Here is a 19,644-nt window from a genome sequence, read left to right as displayed (position 1 = left end):
GTCATGGCCCCAGTCAACCTGTCCCATCGGCGGACGCATAATATGCTCCTCATTTCCAAGCTGCTCAGCCTGAGGGATACCGCGTCGCCATTTACCCTGCTGCTGGACTCTTTGGAGCAACCGGCCACACCCCTCCTCAAAGAATATATTAGACGCGCGAAGGTATGTTTCCCCTATTTTGATGTAATTGATACCTGGCGATGCTCTTGCGAGCGTGAAGGAACGAGACTAATACTAAATTAGCTTTCAAAAGTCCATGTTACTCTCATTTCATTTGAAACGCTCCGCAAGCCAGATGGCGTCGATGCGTTCATTTCGACTCGCTGCAAGAGTCCTACAGATATCATGAGGGAAGTGGCTGAATGCCATAAGCCTGCTACTACAACCGGTCCACCGCAACGTGAGTCATGGCCCAAGTATCTGTTACAACTGGATGTGCACTTTCTAACTGCCTACTAGGCCGTCTCATCCTGATCGATGCGATAAATCCCCTCCTGAGCTCTCGAAAGCTAGACCCAAACTTCCAACTAGCTGCATTCCTGGGCTCATTCATCACTCCCAAAGACCCCACGGCTAAAGCCGACGCCTCGCTCGTGGTAACATATCACTCAGACGTGCCAGGTCTCCCGCATCAGAATCCTTACACGCCATCCTCGCTCTCTATACTCACTTACCTCGCCACCAGCATTATCACTCTGCACTCATTCTCGCACATCCTCGCGCACAAGGCCGCACGGGACCGCAGTCTCGTCGCGCCAGTCTTTGGCTTGGACGAAGAGCAAGACGGTGTCATTCTCGGACGTCTTGATCGACTAGCCGGAACTGGTGCTGCGGAGGGCATTGTTTTGGAGTTGGAGCATCGTCGGAAGAGCGGGCGTGGAGTGCTGGAATGGTATCTTCTTCCGCCTGCGTCGCGTTATTCGCCGCAGCATGTGAAGGAGGTTGTTACCCTCCTCGACGACAATATCCTGTACAATCCTCCCATGGAGCCGGATACGGGTGCTGGTGATGAGGAGCCGAAGTCGACTTTCGAGTTGGGGCTGACGGATCGGCAAAGGCGAGAGCGCGAGGGCGTGGTGTTGCCTTACTTTGATGCGCAGAATGGGGACGGACCGGGTGAAGGTGGACGGATTCTCTACGATATGGGAGAGGAAGATGATTTCGATGAAGAGGAGGATGAGATATAGATATGTTAATTATGAGTACCTACGAAATGCCACGACTGTATTGAACATGGCCTCACCCGGAGGTAACATTCGATTCGTCTAGCTACATACATTCATACAATTGTGATGGGGGAATCGGGAAACGCAGCCATTGAGGCTACGGGGAAAGTGCTGTGAATTAGAAGAATCGCCACCAGAGCAACAATAAAACCACGAACCCAACGCCGGCGAAAGGCCCGTACTGCAGGAATTTGTTAGCGCATTTGTCACAGGCGGGGGATGATGCAATTGGACCGACTTACCTGCTTCACAAGCAATTCCCAGTTTATGCGGACGGCTGCCTTGCGGTATTTCTTGCTGTCCTCACGGAGACGACCGGAAAGCTCGCCCATGCGCTCGAGACTGTCTCCACGGTACAAGAGATCCTCGATGTTCTTTGTCATGACCTTGGTGACATCGCGCAGTTCGTCGTTTAACTTGTCCAAGTTCTGGGAGGCGCGGCTGTCTTGGTAGAGTTTCTTCGTGCGCTGAATGAAGGTGTCGAATTCAACGAATGCGTATGGACGGAGGGTGGGCGAGAGGTATTGTTGCTGGGAGTAGGTGGTTGTGAATTCGGACGCCAGATCGGCCAGATAGGTGAAAGCGAGTTTGCGGGGGTAGGACCGGTCACAGACGCAAAGGAAGCAGATCTCGTCTTGGATAAGGTAGCTACAGATAAACCGTCAATTTCTCTTCTTCCCCAATTAAACTTCCCTCATCCACCTTCCTCTCCCACATGTGCACACTTACTGAAGGTTGTACTGTCCCGACTCGATACTAGCTTGCGGAGCAGCATTACGGTTCAGTCGACGGAAGATCATCTTGCATTGCGACTTGATCTCCGACAGCTCGGATTCAGCCTGGAGTAAAAAAGGCACTGGGTAAGCTTCAAGATGCTCTGCACTATCAGCACTGTCCTCGCTCACCTGTTCATCATCGACGGAAGCAGCTAACATAAGGCCTAGTTGCGATTCACGTCAGCCTGGAATTCGAACCTCACCAAGTCGTCGACTCATTCACGAACTACTCACCATCCAGCCTTGCAATCTGCGTTGATTTCACCATTCTGGCAACAGGTGGTCTGAACTAGAAGGAAAGCCCCGGCCGCAAGCGTGTTTTGGTGTAATCGGCCGCGGCAGAATGGCCAGGGAGAAGGCGGTCGTGGGCGGCAAAACGGGCGGCACGTTGGGGTAAGCTCCGGCGATCTTGCGTGTTGAACTGAACTAACTATCCGCGTTACACTCCAGGCGGGCCAGTAATCGCCCAAACCGTGATGCCGATGTAGGCGACCAACCCGAGCAGGCGATGAATCTTGAAGAACCCGTCGCGGCGTCCAGCCATGCGAAACCAAGCCCCAGAAAGGCTGCACCCCGGGGGAAGTGGAGCGAGGAACGGCTGTTGACCGACACGAAATCGGAGCTGGTGGACGCAAACCTGGTGGTAGGTGTTGTCTGACCCAAAATCTCAAAGGTAAGTGCAAGAACTAATTGCGATTTCTTTGGAAATTTTTCTAGAGCTTGTTTGCCGACTCAGATGCTTGGAATTGCTTGGATGAAAGCGAGAAGCGCGAGATTCTCGCCTTACTCCCCGACGATGTCCACCCCGAGGCAGAGATTGTACAGGACGACCCGGACGCGAAGATCCCGCCTCCTCCGCAAGAGTTCCTGCGCTACTCGATGAACTGGCGCGATGGTGTTCGCCAATTCCAAGATGACCTCGCTAATGGCCATTTCAATCCTGAGTGGCTGCGTCAAGCGGAAGAAGCTCGTAAACAGCGGGCGAATGGCGATTTCGATACCTTTAAGGAGCAGGAATTCGAGGAATATTGGGGACAAAAGCAGAAAATGGATATGAGTCTTATTGCTGGTGAAAGCGCAAAGGTTAAACTCAGCCAACTTATCCAGGATGGTGTTGTCAGAATCGGCGATGTCTGGAGATATCGCTTTGTTTTTGGCAAGGGGGAGGATCGTTTCTGTATTGACAAGGAAGCCAGGGTAATTTGTAACACATTTTTCCATTTTAATGAGCGCGTGAACTAACGGTGCAATTACAGATCCACGACATCAAAGGCTTGAAGTTGTCGTTTGTGGTTCCGACTGGGACACGAACTTTCCTCTCTGTTCCTTCTCAATTACAGGAAGAGCCCAAGACAATCGTCGAAAACGGAACAAAAGCGGATATCACCACATCAGATTCGCAAAAGGCGTCAACAGGCATGAAAAAGGAATCAACAGACACGAAGAAGCATGATCCGGAAAGCGACATTAAAACAGATCCTAACACCACAGATCCTTGCGAGAAGATATCCACAGAGATTCCCGCAGAGCCTTGCGCGGGAACGGCAAATGGCGCCCAAGAGGACCCCCAGAAATTAGAAGCTCCCGCAAACGATGTGCCTGACACCGTGGAGACAAAGCCGTCGCCCCAGGAAACCACGGTCAAAGACCAAAACGGCCCTGAAAACACGCCCGGTGCACACTACGATTCCTATTCGTCGGTTGAGGCTCCCATAGTGAGACAACCTCCTAGCACGAAAGGGGAAAGTAGCCAGGCCAACAATGGACTCAAGCGCCCAGCCCCTCAGCCTGTGCCAGAACCTCCAGCGAAGCGAAGGGCCGGTAGACCTCTCAAGTACCTGATCAAGGAGCCAGCACCAACCGAGCAGGAAGATACCAAGCAGGAGACTTTCAAGCAGGAAGCTATCAAACAGGACGCCACCTATACTGCGTCTAGCACGCCCGCAAGCTCAAGCGTATCAGTGGGAATTTACAACCTGCCTCCCTCGGCACCACTCAAGAAAATGCAAGCGGAGGATGCAGCCACCACGCAGGAAGAAAATACTGTACAGACTCGAATTGTGCCCACTACCGAGGACGGAAAGGGAAAGGCGATCACAGAGCCATCAGCTCAAAGCAATGGGGCTGAAAATCCTGAGAATGGCAATATCGTCTCAGCGACAGAAAATGAAGATGCAAATGAAACCGGACTCAAGGATACGGATCATATCAGACCCGTGTCTTTTCCACTTTCCACTCGCACAATGTCGCCGCTTACACCTCCGCCTGAGGACATGGACAACGGAACCGAGCAGCCTGCAGAGGAGAAGCCCGCAGAGCCCTCCAAGCCCGCGGACGCCGAGCAGGCCCTCGAAACAATCGTCCACGGCATCACATCTACAGCCAATTTCGCCAAATGTATCGTGGACATGGACGGACGACGACCCGAAGGTGCGCGTTTCTCGAATAATGCGTGGAAGGAGATCCGCTGTTATCGAAACAACCAGGACATAGGGAGTCTCTGGGATGTTCGACATCAGTGGTACCTCAAGCACCAGTGATGCCTCGTTCATTTCCATGTGATTTTTTTTTTCTTTTTCAACACCAATCTGAACAGTATTGCATACTTTGGTTCCGGAATCATCTGTGCACAGGAATCTTCAAAATTTCAAACAGGCACAATAGCCATTTTTATTCGGTCTAAACCCAGGCTTATTCCTGCTGGCGGGAGCATTAGCTTATCGAATGGAACATGTTCTAGCATCTCGGTACCTCACTGTTACAATACTATTGTAAACCTCGCAGACCAAGACGATCTGATAGTCTATAAACTGATAGTTATTTTTGCAAACTCCTAATACCGTTGTGTATCAAAAAGGCCCACTAAAAGACCCCATAGCAGGCGGCGTCGGATCCGAATCAGCAGCAACATCCACCGCAAAGCTAGCTTGAACAAAATCCTCCAACTCCTCACTAACAGTCTTCAGTTTCTCCTTCACACTCGCAACACCCTCTTGACCGACAATATGCCTGGACGGAGGATTCTCATGGCCTCCAATGGAAGTAATAGCATACACAGTCTCGGAAACCAGAACTTCCAGATGTGCGGAGCTGAGAGGCGGGTGCATGGAGACTATCTCCGAGCTGGAGAATGGTCCGTTTTCGATCGAGCTGACGCGTGGGTTGTCTTGCTCGCTGGACCGACTGCCTGACGTTGTATTGGGGTTTGTGGTTACGCCTTCGGAGGGGGCGTCGGGGAGTCGGGGAACGAGGTGGTTTAGGATGCCCCGGAAAAGAGGGGCGTGGTTGTTTGCTGGGGAGTAGGCGGGGAAGATTGGGGGGACGCTTGTGACAAGGTTTGTGAGGATGCCGATTTCGATGCTGCATTGGAAGATTGTGAGTTTTATGTTGAAGGGGGCGATTTCGTAGGCGAGGCTCTGGGTTGGATTAGCTTTGATTGTAATTGTCGATTATGTCAGGTGTTTTGCTCACGTCGCAGAATCCTTCAAGTGCCCAGCCTGCTGCGCAGTACATTCCTAGACCTGGGGTACCGATATGCGCCGCTGTAACTTGTTAGATGTTGATTTATTTTGGAGGCGAGATGGTCATACTGATTCCTGACAGAATCATGATGTGTCCTGTATGTTCTCTGCGCATGTGTGGGAGCGCAGCTTTGATAATATTGAGGGGTCCGAAGTAATTGACTTCGAATTGGTCTCGGACGAGGTTCAACGTTTGTTGTGAGGCGGACAGCTCTTCGACGGTACCGATTAAAGCTAAATACGACATTGTGTGAGTGCTTGTTCGTATAAGAATATTTGAGAATGCATATCAGGGTTCATAGTTCATACCCTGACTGGTACAGCAGAGGAGGATATCTACTCGTCCGAATGCCGCGACTGCTTCAGCAACGACTGCCTGGCACTCGCCCATCATTCTTCGCGCAAGGTTAGCACACCAGACCCAGCGAAATTATAGCTTCATACAGCACTCTTGTGTATACTCCAGGGAGGTCAGTATTCGCACCTGATATCCAACGGCACCGCCTTCATACGCTGCTTCCATCCCTCGTCGCGGTGCTCCTCCACTTCGGCAAGAAAAGCGTCAAATCCATTTCTGCGGCGCTCATCACGTTCCAGAACCGAATGCGCCAGTCCCAGGAGCACATAATCGCCATGCGCCAGGACCTGCCGCGCGACCGAGATGCCAATGGGCGAGTCCCCCGCGGTGATCAGCCATACTCGCGGTTCGTTATGCGAAGGGAACTGGGCGCGCGATTCGGGGGAGAGGTGGGGGTCCATGGGGGTCAGCGCCGGCGCACAAGCACGCCCATTTGCGCGACTGTCGAATGACTGTCAGAAGAGAGGAGGGCGACGGCGGTGGGCGTGCAGAGTGTTGCGGAAGACGAGCTTGTCCGGAGAACTGCGGAGTATCGAGTGGAGCCGATGCACTACCGCTTTGCCGGCCCAAATGGCGCGATTCGCAATAATTCCGCAATGCACGGCGAGATCAAACTGGAACATGCAGCAAAATAGATAGAAAAAAAAATTAGACTGATTGAAATAGCAAATATGAGAGTCGAAATATGCAAATAAATTTTTTACTTCGGCATCTGCCCGCTTGGGATGAAAGAACAGGCGGAATGCCAAGCCCCACCCAACGGTCCCTTAGCTTCAGCAAGCTAACCACCTTCTCGCCGCGCTGGCCTCTTTCTCTTCTTTTCTCCCCCCGTCTTCTCACATCATGTCCGAACAACGTCCACGAAGACAGGAGTCCGAGTCCAACGTACGTATTTGTCAGCTCCGGTTGGGGGACTGCGCAGATTTACTGACAATCATCTAGTCCGGCCTCAAGGGTGCCCTTCAGGGTCTCGGAATTTTTCTCCTCGTCCAATTTGGCATCAACCAATTCTTCGGCAACAAACAGAATGCGACGTCCGGCGCTCAGCCTGGCGGTATTCCCGCATTCGTGGATCGTCCTCACCCCAGCGAAGTCGTCGACCCGAGCGCGATGCCAGAGCTCATTGCCCCCATCTGGCCCACCGATAGCGCCCTCGATATCAGTATCTATGTGACGCCCTCGATGATTGCGCCGCCGATCAAGTCGTCTGAGAACCTGCTGGTGATGCAGGAGAAGAACTTCACCATCGGCAACTACAGTGATACCCGGGAAATCGATACGACCATCAAGGTCCCGAAGCAGGTGCAGCAGAATGGAACTCTCTGGGCACACTTCTTTGTGGCCCGCACTGGTTTCCAGATCGACCCTGCTGCCAAGGATTATACCACCGACAACGCTCTCCACTTTATTCGCCCGCTCAACCAGTACCTTCCCAAGAAGAAGGCCAAGAAGCTCAAGAACCTTCTGGCCTCCCCCGAGGGAGAGGAAGAAGAGGAAGAGGACAATACCCCGCAGGTCTCCACGGTTTCTTACTATCACCCTAACTTCACTGTGTCTGTGATTCCCGACTCTGGCACTCAGCGGTTCGCTCAGATCCCGCCGCCCGCTCGCCAGTATCTGCAGTTGGAACGCACCGGAGCCCGCGATATCTCTGGCAAGAATGGCTGGTACTACCCTACTCTCTTCCTCAACACCTTCTGGCAGTTGAAGAGCCATATGACAGAACTCAATTCCACTGTTGACACCGTGCCGCTTCACATCACCCTGAACAACTTGGCCAACTGGAAGTTCACCCTCCTCACGAATGTTGACGAGGGCTCGAAGCAGAGTGCCCGCCAGGCCGCCTACGGTGGTCCTGTTCCCGGTGGTGGTGATGGAACTGAGTGGGAAATGGTCAAGCAGATTCTTCTCGACACCAACATCTATCTTCTGGGTACCACTGGAGTCGTGACTATTCTGCACATGATTTTCGAGACTCTTGCCTTCAAGAACGATATCGTAAGTACCCCAGCTAGGTTAGTCTATTTTTGTATCACTGAAGCTCTAACACAGTCCTCTCTTATAGTCTCACTGGCGCAAGAAGAAGGATAACGTGGGCACATCAGTCCGCACCATCCTGGCAAACGTGTTTATGCAAGCAGTTATCTTCCTTTACCTGATGGACAACAGTGACAACACTTCATGGATGATTCTTGCCAGTCAAGGATTTGGTATTGTCTTGGAAGCATGGAAAATCACCAAGACCGTCGACGTTCGCCTGCGTCCCCCGTCTCCAACCTCTTTCTTCTCCTTCCTGCCGTTCGTCATTGTCTTTGAAGACAAGCACAAGCTCTCGGAGACTGAGGAGCGCACCAAGGAGTATGATGAGATTGCGTTCCGCTACCTCTACATCATCGCGGTGCCTCTGCTTCTCGCCTACGCCGGTTACAGTCTGATGTATAACACCCATAAGTCCTGGTACTCTTACATCATCGAGACTCTCGTTGGCAGTGTCTACGCCTACGGATTCTTGATGATGGTTCCCAGCCTTTACATCAACTACCGTCTGAAGGTGCGTTTCAAATTGATCAAAACCTAGCCAACATGCGTACTGACTTTTTGTTCTAGTCCGTTGCCCACATGCCCGGCAAGGCCATGGCGTACAAGTTCCTAAACACCTTCATCGATGACCTATTCGCTTTCACCGTCAAGATGCCGTGGCTGCACCGTCTGGCCACTCTCCGCGATGACGTGATCTTCTTCGTCTGGCTGTACCAGAGCTGGAAATACAAGACCGACTTCAAGCGTGTCAATGAGTTCGGCCAGGGTGGTGACAGTGATGAAGAGGATGGGAGTGCCCCCGCCGAAGACTCCGAGAAGAAGGTGAAGCAGGCGCCGAAGGAGGAGGTGGCCACCCAGACCTCTTCCAAGGCTAGCAACTCCAAGCAGTCGACTCGCAAGAGAAAGTGAACGTTTCCCCGTCAAAGTCAGTCTTGATGCAGCCGATCTTTGAGCCCGTATCAATATTCGCCACTGGTTTATTGGGGCCCGCAAGTACCAGCATCAACCCTGTGCCTGAGATTGTTACTTAATTCAAAAATTCGATGAAATTGCATCATCGATTTAGAGCATTGAATAAATTGTCAAAATTGATTCATTCTATCCGTATACCCTAGAATAGTGTATGATAAGTGGTATTCGTAGTTCTGCTCATCGCATAGTTTTGCGTTGCGGACGGGATTGTTGTTGATCGCGGCATCGCCCGATTCGGTTTAAGCCGACTTCTCCAACGGACGCGCGTTCGCTGCTCTATGCGAACGCAACAGAACCCGCGTTCCTCGATTATTCGAACGCTGCCCTACCTCGAATTAGTAAAGCGCAATACTTAATCTTCATCTAGACGTCCTCGGCCTCGCGACTGAAGAGGAGAGGCGCGCTCGACCATTACGCGTTGACGCGCCGGACGGGCATGCAGATTGTCCCGCGCATCTAAAGCCGAGAAGAAACCACAGTTGCAGGGAGTCCGCGAATCTGCACTTACAAGATGGATACGAACGAAGGTAAGTAATAATAATCGTCCACAAATTACACCACTTGATGAAAAACTAACTTGCTCGCAGGCGGCCAAGAATCAGGCACCTTGCTCGATGCCCTGGAGCACCTGGAAGCCGGTATGAATCGCAATCATTACACCATGAAAGGCACAGGCTAATGAACAGGACAGTCGCCTATGTGCCAGTCAAGCAGAGGTACACTGATGCCAGCGAACTGGCCAGAATCATTACCTCGGACGCGTACGAGAACGGCATACCACAAGCCGCGCTGGGCCGTCTGCTGAAGGTGCTGACCGCAAAAAACAATCTCGACCAGGGAACAGTCACATCTCTGATCAAGAACCTCTACCCCCAAGAGGGTATCCTGTCGAAGCATATCACGCAGGTGGTTTGCTGTCTCGGGCCCAACAAGACCAAGCCAACACCCGCGACACAGGCACTGCTTGTGCGCTGGCTGATCCTAGCATACGACCTGCTGGAAGATAAATCGCATCTGGGAAAGCTTTATGCGGTTCTATTTAATCATCTGGATATGATCAGTCTTCGGAAACCGCTTTGTCATTTGCTGTCGCTTATAACGCGTCGGAAACACGTCAAGCCGTTTCGGATCCAGACTCTGATGGAGTTTATTCAGAATGCTGGTGGCGAGGATAAAGAGCTTGTTTGTCTCTTGAGGATTTTCAAGAACTACTATCCCGAGATCATCGTTGGTGATGGTGGGTCGAGGAGAGCTGGGCTTTTCTTCAAGCATCCTGATCTTGAATGGTCGAGTCATGCGAAGGCCTTGCAGGATCAGAATGAGGAGAGGGCGCAGGCGAGTCAGCAGTCGAAATATCAGGTTGTTCATCGAGGTGCGGTGAAACGGAGCAGACTTGAGGTGATTATTCCGGTGCTGCAGACCTCGCGAGTGTCGAGTAAACAGACGTCCTTGGAAGAGATCCGGGACATTGATCATTTTGTCGACAATCTTGATCGAATGGAGCTACCGAATCAGATTATCTCGACGCTGGGGGATGCGATGGCACAGAAGTACCTTCATCTGGTCCAGTCTGAAGCAGCGAATCATCGTCTTGATGAGTGGCTGAGGAGTTTCTTGGAGGATAAGTTGGAGCAGATCCGCAATGGTGATGACGGTGATGAACCAGACGCATTATCATATGTTCTCAGCTTAGTTGAGGCTTACGCCTCCTTTACCAAGGTAAGTGACTGCTTTGAACCAGTCATGTAATCATATTGTGAACGAGATAACTAATGCGATCCAGCAACTTCTGCCCTCAGTTCGCTCTTTTCTAGAGGCCTACGTCCACGTATGGAATGGCCGAGACAACAGAGAAGAGATTCTGCGACTACTTCAATACCTGCCGATAGAGCCCTTCGAGTCTCTCCAGAGGAGTATCTTGTCGACATTGGAATCCAGCCTGCTGGACGAAACCCTCGCTTCTCGAACCGACCTGCTCGACTTCTATTCAGCTCTGATATCCGAATGGGGCGTCAAGCTTCGAACCCAGAAATCTACTGTTCCGACCGAAGAATCCGCTCCTCTGAGCAAAATCGTCACACACGCAGAACTACTCGCCTCGTCAATTGAAGAATTCGCATCCACCGACGAGGACGAGCAGGACGCTGTCAACTCGACCACTTTGCCCGTTCTTCGATTCTACAAGTCCATGGCAGATCTCTTCTCCCACGCACCTCAAAATGCCAAAATCCGACTTACGGTCCCGCGAGCCGCAACAGTCTACACCATCGCATTTACACAGAGCATCTCCGTCATCTCCACGCTCAACTCCATCCTAGCCGGCTACAAATCCTCCTTCGAGGCCTCACTCACCTCTCAAACGCTAAAATCACCAAATACGACCGAACCACTCTACGATACCAATCTAGTCGGCCAATTCAACGGCTACGTGATGGACATGTGCAACCTCATCTGGCGGAACCGCGCTCTCAACTCAGAAGATCCCAATGCGTTGGGCTGTCTGATTCCCGCAGCGACCACCACCGCTCTCACAAACTATGTGCGTAGTGTCAATGAGGCTGCGAGACATTATGATAGTAAGAGCGCTTTCAATGTCACTCTTGCTTCGATATTTTCTCTTAGTCATCATGCTGCGTTCTGTAATCTTTCTGCGGCTTGTTTTGCGGATTTGGAAGAGGAACAGCAGATTCCGGAGGACCGTCCTAGGATGCAGAAGCCAGTTACTCAGAAGGCGTTGCAGGCGCTTGAGAGAGATGGTGGTGCGAAGATTTCTTGGCAGGAGTACCGCGTACATATGCTGGATTGGTTGGATGCTATTGGGAGCCGGGGTACGGCTAATCTTATGAGAAGTACGATGAAGGCTTTGCGGAAGGAGTAATCGAAGATAGGTTTGGATGATATAAATGAATGAACATGATCTTTCCTGTTAAATTGCTCGAGTCTATGTGAACTCGTTTGTTCCTCCAAAACGCCCTGAATGCCTGGTATATATACACTTATAATACACTGTTGTCTGTATATTGCAAAGGAAGGACACAGAAAGAGCCTCAGAATTTCTCGGTCGAGTTCAAATAGATATCTTGAACGCTGGGGTCTTCGCGCAGGGAACTCAATAAATCCTCAAGACCTTTAATCTGTTCCGCATCCTGCACTTCAACCAGCGTGTCCTGATTCGGGTCCCAGAAGATCTCCAATTCCTCGATGGTGAGTCCAGAAAGCTTGGTGAAAGCCTCGCCGACGCTTTTCGTCTCTGATGGATCAGTGAAGATGACCAGGCGGCCTCTATCATCCGTAATTATATCCGTTGCGCCGGCTTCAATGGCCTGATCCAGATAATCGTCGGCGTTCAAGCCATCCTTCTTCTCCATCGCCACTCTCCCTTTCTTTTCGAATAAGAATGTCGTGGGCGTCACTGTCCCACCTCCATTCTTGATCAAGTATCGTACGTCCTGTAGCACTCGTGCCTTCTGGTCCGTTTGACATTCCACGACGGCAGCTACGGAGCCCGGTAGCATGGCTTCAATTGTCAGATATTCCAGCGCTTGTCCTGTCACGCTGAGCCCTTGTCCCCGCGCAATGGCTGCTTCGATGATGGTCTTGGGGATGGAGGCTCGTTTCGCATTCGAGAGGGCGAGGGTTAGACGGGGGTTGTACTTTGGATCGGCGCCCCATACTATCGACAAAAAAGTGGTCGTTAGTATCAAAACGTCATATAAAGCTGCCGAGAGTGCGTACATTGTGTAGCGCTGCTGATCTCCTTGCTCACCATCTGTCGCTCTTTGCTCTTGGCCTTGTCATTTTTAGCCTTATCGTGCTTGATGGTGGACCATTTGTTGTGCCCAGACATAAGTCCAGATGTAGTCATAAAGCCCCGAGAAGTATTGCAACCAGCAACCCCGGAGGGTGGTCGCAGAAGCCTGCCCAGCTGGAGCGCCATACCTCTTTTTTTTTTCTCTGCGGCGAAGAGTTGCGCCTGCGAGCGGAGTGTATACATTCCGCGGGCCGACATTTATCCGATCTCCGCGGACGGTGAGGCCAACTCGATAAGGAGATGACGCGGTTTACTTCAACCTCCCCCCCCCCTCTTTACCGCGAGGCACTTTTGATGGGGATTGAACGATCATCACATCCCGTGCCCAATGTCTACCTCCGAATCCGCCCCGATATCCTCAATCCCTGAAAATGCGGTGCCGGAGCTGGATATTCCCAAGCTTCATGCGCTCCCCTCCGAACAGCAGGACCTCTACCTGCTCACCTTCACGTCTGATCTAGTGCAATATATTTCCGGTCTCGATGCGGCACAGGTTTCGGCACAACAAAAAGCCCTCAAGCCGGAATTGTTCAAGATCTTGTCCCTCTCCTCCCCAACCCTCACGCGAGTCCTCCGCAATAACTTGGGACGATGCTTCGGTGCGATCTTGACGAAAGGCGATCGCGGGATCCTCTTCGAGACCATTACCGACCTGATTGGCATACTGAATGCGGGCAAGAGCGAGGCGGAGCTAAAGACCAAGTTCGCTGCCGCGCATTGTCTCGGCGAGGTCTTTGCGACGGCGGGCGAGAGCGCCTTCATGCAATGTAATGTCGCCACCGCGAGTATGCTTAAGCTGCTCAAGTCGGCGAGCAATCATACCGGTCTGCGGGGAGTAATATATTCTGTGCTGCGCAAGATTGTTGTTGGAATTGGCGTCCCGATCGACGAACAGACTGCCCGCGATATTTGGAAACAGGCGCGCAATGCCGCAACGAGCGATAAGTCGACTTTCGTGCAGGTTCATGCTTGCCGGTGCATGGAACAATTGATAAATACGACACCGTTTTTTGACAATGCGACTGATTTCGAAATCCTCAAAACTATTATGTGGAAGGTCATCGACAGCCCAATTGCCCCGGTCAGACATGCGGCAGCCGCATGTCTTGGCCGGGCTCTTGTCAAGCTGCACGCTAGCGAAGCGCATATTTCGGCTCCGCCAAAACCGAAGTCGAAGAAGTCGAAGCGCATGTCTAAGAAACCTACCGCTCGGCCGGGAGAGGAAGAAGAGGAGGAAATGTCCGAGTCCTCTGTGGCGAATGCCCCGAAGAAGGACTCGCGCTTGTTCTTCCTTCTCCCAGATCTTCTGCGCCAGCTCTCATCTCAATATTTGAAAAGTACGACTTCAAATCGCACGCGCGCCGGTATCTGTATATGCTATAAATACGTTTTGCGGAATCTGGGGGATAAGATTGTCGAAGAGCGATATGGGCAAATTGCCTCTAACCTCCTGTTCGATCTTCTAAACCACCCGACGATTACATATAACCGGTTCCGCCTGCTGATGACTCGCAAGTTTGTCAAGGTTATTCTCGAGGATACGATTGGCCGGGAACTTCTCCGAGAGAACAGTCAACTTAATGCTGCCAAGTGGCTCATTAATGATATTCTCAAAGACTACCCCCAGGTCATTCAAGAGCGTCGCGAGCCGAGCAAGTATACATTGACAAGCACCGTTAGCGCCTTGTCCTCTCTAATTGCATCGGTTGGCTCCGCCTTTGGTGTTCATGCCGATAGCTGCCGTGATGCTTTGCTTCAGGTGCTTCCACACCCGAGCTATACCGTCCAGGTCCACACGGCGCACTGCTTGCGCAGTTTCGTACTTGCATGCCCCCATCAACTTCTGTCCTGCGTTACAATTTGCATGAACAGTCTGAACAGAGAGATTGGACAGCTTGCCACACCGCGGCAGTCTCCCCGCCGTTGCGTTGGCTACGCAAATGGACTCTCCGCCATGCTCAGCACGTCTCGACTGCAGCCTCTGTATGGTGCAGTTGACGTCTTTGCTCGAATCTTCACACAGGCGACCGATCTACTGAAGACCAGCAGTACATCCGAGCTGCGAGTCGCAAGCACTCAGATCCAAGTGGCCTGGATCTTAATTGGAGGACTTATGCCTTTGGGTCCAAGCTTTGTCAAGATCCATCTCTCGCAATTGATGCTCCTTTGGAAGAACGCCCTGCCAAAACATCTGAGCAAAGAGAACTCGGCTAAGCCCAGCACACTTGAGACAAGCTTCTTGGCTCATGTGCGCGAATGTGCCCTGAGTTCCTTGCTTGTCTTCATGCAGTTTAACAGCAAACTCATTACCGCCGATGGTGCTAAGCGGATAGCGGCCATGCTACAGAACACGGTTGAGTTTTTGGATGATTTGCCACGCCCGAAGTCGATGGAAGATATTGCTCATCGCCTTCATCCCTCGCTTCAACTGGCTGACTACACCACTCTGGTGCGCCGCCGGGTTCTTCAATGCTTCTCGAAGCTGGTGCATGTCCACCACCCCAGCCACGGTGACATCATAAATCATTCTACACTGCTCAGCTTGGCTATCTCCTCCTTCGCGGACCCTGATGCGCAGTACCGGCCCCTGGAAAGCTCGATCGCGGGCTCCACCGGCCAATTTGATGGCTTGTGGGACCTTTGCGATAATTATGGCTTTGGAGTTACTGGACTTGCTCGCGAATACATTCACGCTGCCCTGACCGGTTCCAATGGCAATGAAAATGCTCCTGCTTGGTCTGCCATCAACTCCGCAGATCAGGCTGTTGACAATGCGTTGACCTTCCCCATCTGCGAAGCTAGTGAGCATGACTCGGTCCTCTTGTACAGTTCGCGAGCTGGGGAGTCATTCTCGGTGGACCCGCCGACTACTGGAGTTGTGAACTCTGCAATTGACCTTTTCTCTGTTGCTATTGCTTTGCACTCGCCTAAGATCCAAGAAAGCAGTGTGGAACAGATTGCCACGTTCATGACTTCTCAGAGTCTTCAAAGGAATCTCGGAAGGAAGGCTGCACTTGGTGTCAATATCTCCGTGGCCCTACTGCACGCGTTGAAAGTTTCGGTCAAGGAGACTGATTTTGTTGCTGGAAAACTGAACTCTTCCACTGATAAACCATTGCAAGAGCTTATCCAGGTACGTCCTCAAATCTATTGTCTGCCGAATTGAATAGATGCTAATCAGATATAGAAATTTGTCATTGATGTCGACCCTATTGTCCGCACCATTGGTGTGGAGGCACTTGGTCGTCTCTGTGACAGTGCTGGTAATGCTTGCACCAACACCCAGGTCAATTGGCTTGTCGATACTATTGTCGCCAACAGGGATCCGCATGCGCGGGCGGGCTGTGCTGCTGCTCTGGGCTGCATTCACTCCCAGATTGGTGGTATGGCTGCTGGTCTGCATCTCAAGACCATTGTGGGCGTGCTGATGTCTCTTTGCAACGACCCTCACCCCGTCGTGCATTTCTCGTCTCTTGGCGGATTGGAGCGAGTGGCCAATTCTGCTGGATTGACATTCTCGCCGTATGCCTCTAGCTCTCTGGGCATGCTTGCGCAGCTTTACAATGCCGACACTCACAACGAAGAGTCTGCCACGCTGGCAACTTCCAACATTGAGATGTCCTTTTTGACGCCCGTGGTCATCAGTCGATGCGTTGATTCGCTGATCAATGTCTTGGGACCGGACCTGCAGGATGTTGCAAAGACTAGAAACCTCATTCTGACACTGCTTCGCCAATTCCAGTTGGAGGAAAATCCCGCCCTAGTCACGGAAAGCTCCAAGTGTCTCGACCATTTCTCTCTCTACGCCTCCAGCTTTGTCGATTTCCCTGGATACGTGAAGCGCCTGCAGACAGAGCTTCGCGCCAAAGATGTCTTCATGCGTGATGTGGCCGTCCGTGGACTCAGTAATCTGATGAAGCGAGACGCCACTTCTGTGGTGCGAACAGCCAGCGAAACTCTCGAAGATGATATCTGGCTTGCTTTCGATGATGCGCCCGACAGCCGACCCTTGAAGAAAATGATTCAAGAGTGGCTGCAACAGACTGCCCTCACCGAGACCGAATTGTGGATTCAGCGCTGCCAGAACATCATGACAAAAACCCGAAACAAGGTCGAGCCTCTACCGACGACGGCAGTCCAGACTGCCGCAGCAGATATGCCTGACGATGAAGTCGCCGGCTTCGCCTCTGCTGTTGCGGGTGATACACCCGCCGAGTCTGCGAATGGAGTGGCAGGTCAGGAATTGCTCAAGTGGCAAACACGTAATTTCGCCATGAGCTGTCTCTCTGAACTGCTCGCAACTGTGCAAGAAGCAATTCTGCCTGACCATGCTATTCCTGCAGAGGTGGCGCTCCAGTCCAAGGTTGGAGACATTGTCCGAATGGCCTTCTCGGCATCAACAGCCAATGTCATCGAACTGCGTGTCTGGGGTTTGAAGATCATTGATCAAGTTTTGACCATGTTTGGCAAGGCTCCAGACCCGGACTTCGCAGAGGCTTCCTTGTTGGAGCAATATCAAGCTCAGATTGGATCTGCTCTCACTCCTGCTTTTGCTGCGGATTCGTCTGCAGAACTTGCTACTGAAGCGATTAACGTGTCGGCCACTTTCATTGCTACTGGTATTGTGACGAATGTGGAGCGCATGGGTAGGATTCTCAAGTTACTCGTTCTTGGTCTTGAGAACTTTGCCAAGAACCCCGATACCACTGAGATTGGCGACCTCAAGGGCTTGAACTCCAATGCCCGGGTTATGGTGAAGCTGGCACTGTTCTCGGCGTGGGCCCGTTTACAGATTGCAAGCATTGAACATGAGTATCTTAACCAGGTTGTTCAGCCTTATCTCGCCAAGCTCACGCCGTTGTGGCTCTCGTCTCTTCAGGAGTATGCCCGCTTGCGCTTTGAGCCGGATATCTCCGGTGCTCTGGGGACAAGCACGCAGAGCAATGATCTGGACGAAGTCTATGCTGCATTGAATCGCGAGACTTTGTTGAAATTTTACCAAGATTCGTGGCTCAATCTTGTTGACGCAATTGCTGGTTTGGTTGAGAAGGACATTGACTTCGTTTTCGATGCCCTGGACGGCAAGCTTCAGCAGCCTGAAGAGCCTAGTGATGCTGAAAAGGAGAACGAAAGCGAAAAGAAGGATGAAGCCTCATCTTTGGCTGAGTCCAAGGGCAAGGGTGATGATATCAACTACCGCGAAGAGCCTGTGGCCTTCTTCTTTGTGCTGTTTGGTCTTGCTTTTGAATCTCTGGTTGATCAAGCAACTTTAGCCTCGCAGCGTTTGGCCATCCTGCAAGCCCTCAAGAGAATCTTGCGCCCTATCATTTCTGGCAACGCTATCTACCAGGATGCCATTTTCTCGGAGACTATGGATACCTTTGACCGTCTTGTTCTGACCGAGAGCACTCCAATCCAGACCGTCATTGTTGAGATCGCACAGAACCTATCCCTGGACCATCCCGCAGCCAAGAGTGACCAGGAGCGCAGTGATCATTTGTCGGATGACATCGAGCAGCTCTTTGAGCTGACAAGAAGCATCATCCTCGTCCTCGCTGGAATGCTCCCCAACCTTCGCGAGTCGACTCCCTTGGCTCGATTCAATGTATCCTCGGACGACTCCCTGACACTTATTCGCCTGGCCCTGAAATCTCTGGTGGACGTTGCATCGGTCTTCCCATCGATCATCCGCAACGATCTCCACGCTTGCATCCTGCACATCTTCACCACAATCCTGGCCACAGGAATCTGCCAAGCTCAAGTTGTACCCCAGGCCCTGCCCATCTTCCGGCAATTTGTCCACAGCATCACCCACTCCTCCGAGGTTCCCGAGGACCACGACGTGATCGCCTTCCAGGTCCGCGGCTGCTTAACCCGATTCCTGACCATCCTCACTATCGCCCAGCGTCGAGAATCTGAGACCTCAATCCCGTGTGCCAAGAATACCCTCTTGGCCATCACCTTCCTCCTGACAGCAGGCGGCCACGTCCTCCCTCCCCAGGACCCAGTAATCAACCGAGTCCTCAACGAACTCCTGGACTGCCTCCAAGACGTCGGCCTCGCGACCGTTGCCGCAAGCTGTCTCCGCTCGATCCTCCTAAAGCCCAACCCCCGCTACACAACCGACGACGTGATCTCCCGCTACCTCCTCCCTCGGCTGATCGCCTTCCTCATCGGCTGTCCCACAAACTCCGGCGATATTCCCAGCGACCCGGAGAACTCCCGCGCCGTCATCGCCCGCACCCTCGTCGGCTGCGTCGCCAATGCCTCCTTCTCGCCGGCGGAACTCCCCACCGCGCTCTCGCTCGTGATGTCCGCTTTGCTTGTCCGCGCTAAACGCGAAGGCCAGGCGGTGCACAAGGAGTCTGCGGCCCTCTTGCTGGAACTGGCCAAGGCCGACCAGCTTGTTTTCAAGACTTTGGTGGCGAATATGAACCCCGAGCAGAAGTCGCTTCTCGAAGAGGTTCTGAGGAGTGCCGGTATTGGGGCTTCGGCTAAGTCGGATGAGTCTGCGGAGAATACTCAACACGCTGCGCCTAGTATTGCTCTGCGGATGGACTTTTAGTCTAGCTTTGGTGGAAAGTACCTCTTGACCCTGGTTTCGTTGGTTTGGGATTGAGGATTTCATGTGTTTTCGCACTGATGACTTGATATGATGTGATGCATAGTGTGCAACTGATGTATAGACTCTCGGTGATGACGCTTATCGAGAACTTGTTTCAAATTAATCGCGGAGTATATTACATAGTCTACGATGAGACGTAGTGTTCAGAGTAGTAGAACGCCTTTAGAAGATTTCATGCCAGTTACGAAAATGGAGAAAGAAAAGAGAAAAAAACAGGTAAAATCCCAGCCATCTGAAAATGTCATGGGTATTTTTCTGGTATTCGGCTATTCGAATATCTAGCTGGTGGATCCCTGCCATGCAGTCAAATCACGC

At 52.0% G+C, this 19,644-nt stretch overlaps 8 protein-coding genes across 8 annotated transcripts; 5 read left to right on the top strand and 3 right to left on the bottom strand.

Moving 5' to 3' along the window:
* Window positions 1–3: 3 nt before the first annotated feature.
* Window positions 4–1,187, top strand: N7532_002522 (Elongator subunit IKI1; the record flags this gene model as incomplete). Its single annotated transcript, XM_056615016.1, has 3 exons — window positions 4–162; window positions 244–400; window positions 460–1,187. 3 exons carry the CDS (start codon window positions 4–6, stop codon window positions 1,185–1,187), a joined length of 1,044 nt encoding a protein of 347 aa, XP_056477988.1.
* A 157-nt stretch (window positions 1,188–1,344) lies between these two features.
* Window positions 1,345–2,001, bottom strand: N7532_002521 (SNAP receptor SEC22; the record flags this gene model as incomplete). Its single annotated transcript, XM_056615015.1, has 3 exons — window positions 1,345–1,407; window positions 1,469–1,860; window positions 1,956–2,001. 3 exons carry the CDS (start codon window positions 1,999–2,001, stop codon window positions 1,345–1,347), a joined length of 501 nt encoding a protein of 166 aa, XP_056477987.1.
* Window positions 2,002–2,345: 344 nt separating this feature from the next.
* N7532_002520 (uncharacterized protein) lies at window positions 2,346–4,542 on the top strand (the record flags this gene model as incomplete). The annotated part of the gene is made up of 4 exons (XM_056615014.1): window positions 2,346–2,395; window positions 2,453–2,645; window positions 2,720–3,199; window positions 3,259–4,542. The coding sequence occupies 4 exons, from the start codon at window positions 2,346–2,348 to the stop codon at window positions 4,540–4,542; spliced, it is 2,007 nt and encodes a 668-aa protein (XP_056477986.1).
* Window positions 4,543–4,851: 309 nt separating this feature from the next.
* On the bottom strand, window positions 4,852–6,282 carry N7532_002519 (short chain dehydrogenase/reductase family protein; the record flags this gene model as incomplete). Its single annotated transcript, XM_056615013.1, has 5 exons — window positions 4,852–5,418; window positions 5,474–5,544; window positions 5,593–5,757; window positions 5,833–5,918; window positions 6,008–6,282. The coding sequence occupies 5 exons, from the start codon at window positions 6,280–6,282 to the stop codon at window positions 4,852–4,854; spliced, it is 1,164 nt and encodes a 387-aa protein (XP_056477985.1).
* Window positions 6,283–6,724: 442 nt separating this feature from the next.
* N7532_002518 (CLPTM1 family protein) lies at window positions 6,725–8,830 on the top strand (the record flags this gene model as incomplete). The annotated part of the gene is made up of 4 exons (XM_056615012.1): window positions 6,725–6,766; window positions 6,824–7,879; window positions 7,947–8,432; window positions 8,489–8,830. 4 exons carry the CDS (start codon window positions 6,725–6,727, stop codon window positions 8,828–8,830), a joined length of 1,926 nt encoding a protein of 641 aa, XP_056477984.1.
* A 574-nt stretch (window positions 8,831–9,404) lies between these two features.
* N7532_002517 (Mis6 domain protein) lies at window positions 9,405–11,771 on the top strand (the record flags this gene model as incomplete). The annotated part of the gene is made up of 4 exons (XM_056615011.1): window positions 9,405–9,420; window positions 9,481–9,531; window positions 9,585–10,612; window positions 10,677–11,771. The coding sequence occupies 4 exons, from the start codon at window positions 9,405–9,407 to the stop codon at window positions 11,769–11,771; spliced, it is 2,190 nt and encodes a 729-aa protein (XP_056477983.1).
* A 169-nt stretch (window positions 11,772–11,940) lies between these two features.
* N7532_002516 (post-initiation translation factor DPC29) lies at window positions 11,941–12,887 on the bottom strand (the record flags this gene model as incomplete). Its single annotated transcript, XM_056615010.1, has 2 exons — window positions 11,941–12,566; window positions 12,629–12,887. The coding sequence occupies 2 exons, from the start codon at window positions 12,885–12,887 to the stop codon at window positions 11,941–11,943; spliced, it is 885 nt and encodes a 294-aa protein (XP_056477982.1).
* Window positions 12,888–13,032: 145 nt separating this feature from the next.
* N7532_002515 (AP-1 complex accessory protein LAA1) lies at window positions 13,033–19,269 on the top strand (the record flags this gene model as incomplete). Its single annotated transcript, XM_056615009.1, has 2 exons — window positions 13,033–15,837; window positions 15,892–19,269. The coding sequence occupies 2 exons, from the start codon at window positions 13,033–13,035 to the stop codon at window positions 19,267–19,269; spliced, it is 6,183 nt and encodes a 2,060-aa protein (XP_056477981.1).
* Between the last annotated feature and the right edge of the window lie 375 nt (window positions 19,270–19,644).

This window comes from Penicillium argentinense (genome assembly GCF_028826775.1).
Source record: "Penicillium argentinense strain IBT 30761 chromosome Unknown utg000003l_segment0_segment0, whole genome shotgun sequence".
NCBI classification, from domain to species: Eukaryota; Fungi; Ascomycota; class Eurotiomycetes; order Eurotiales; family Aspergillaceae; genus Penicillium; species Penicillium argentinense.
This window is presented reverse-complemented; position numbering and strand designations above follow the sequence as displayed.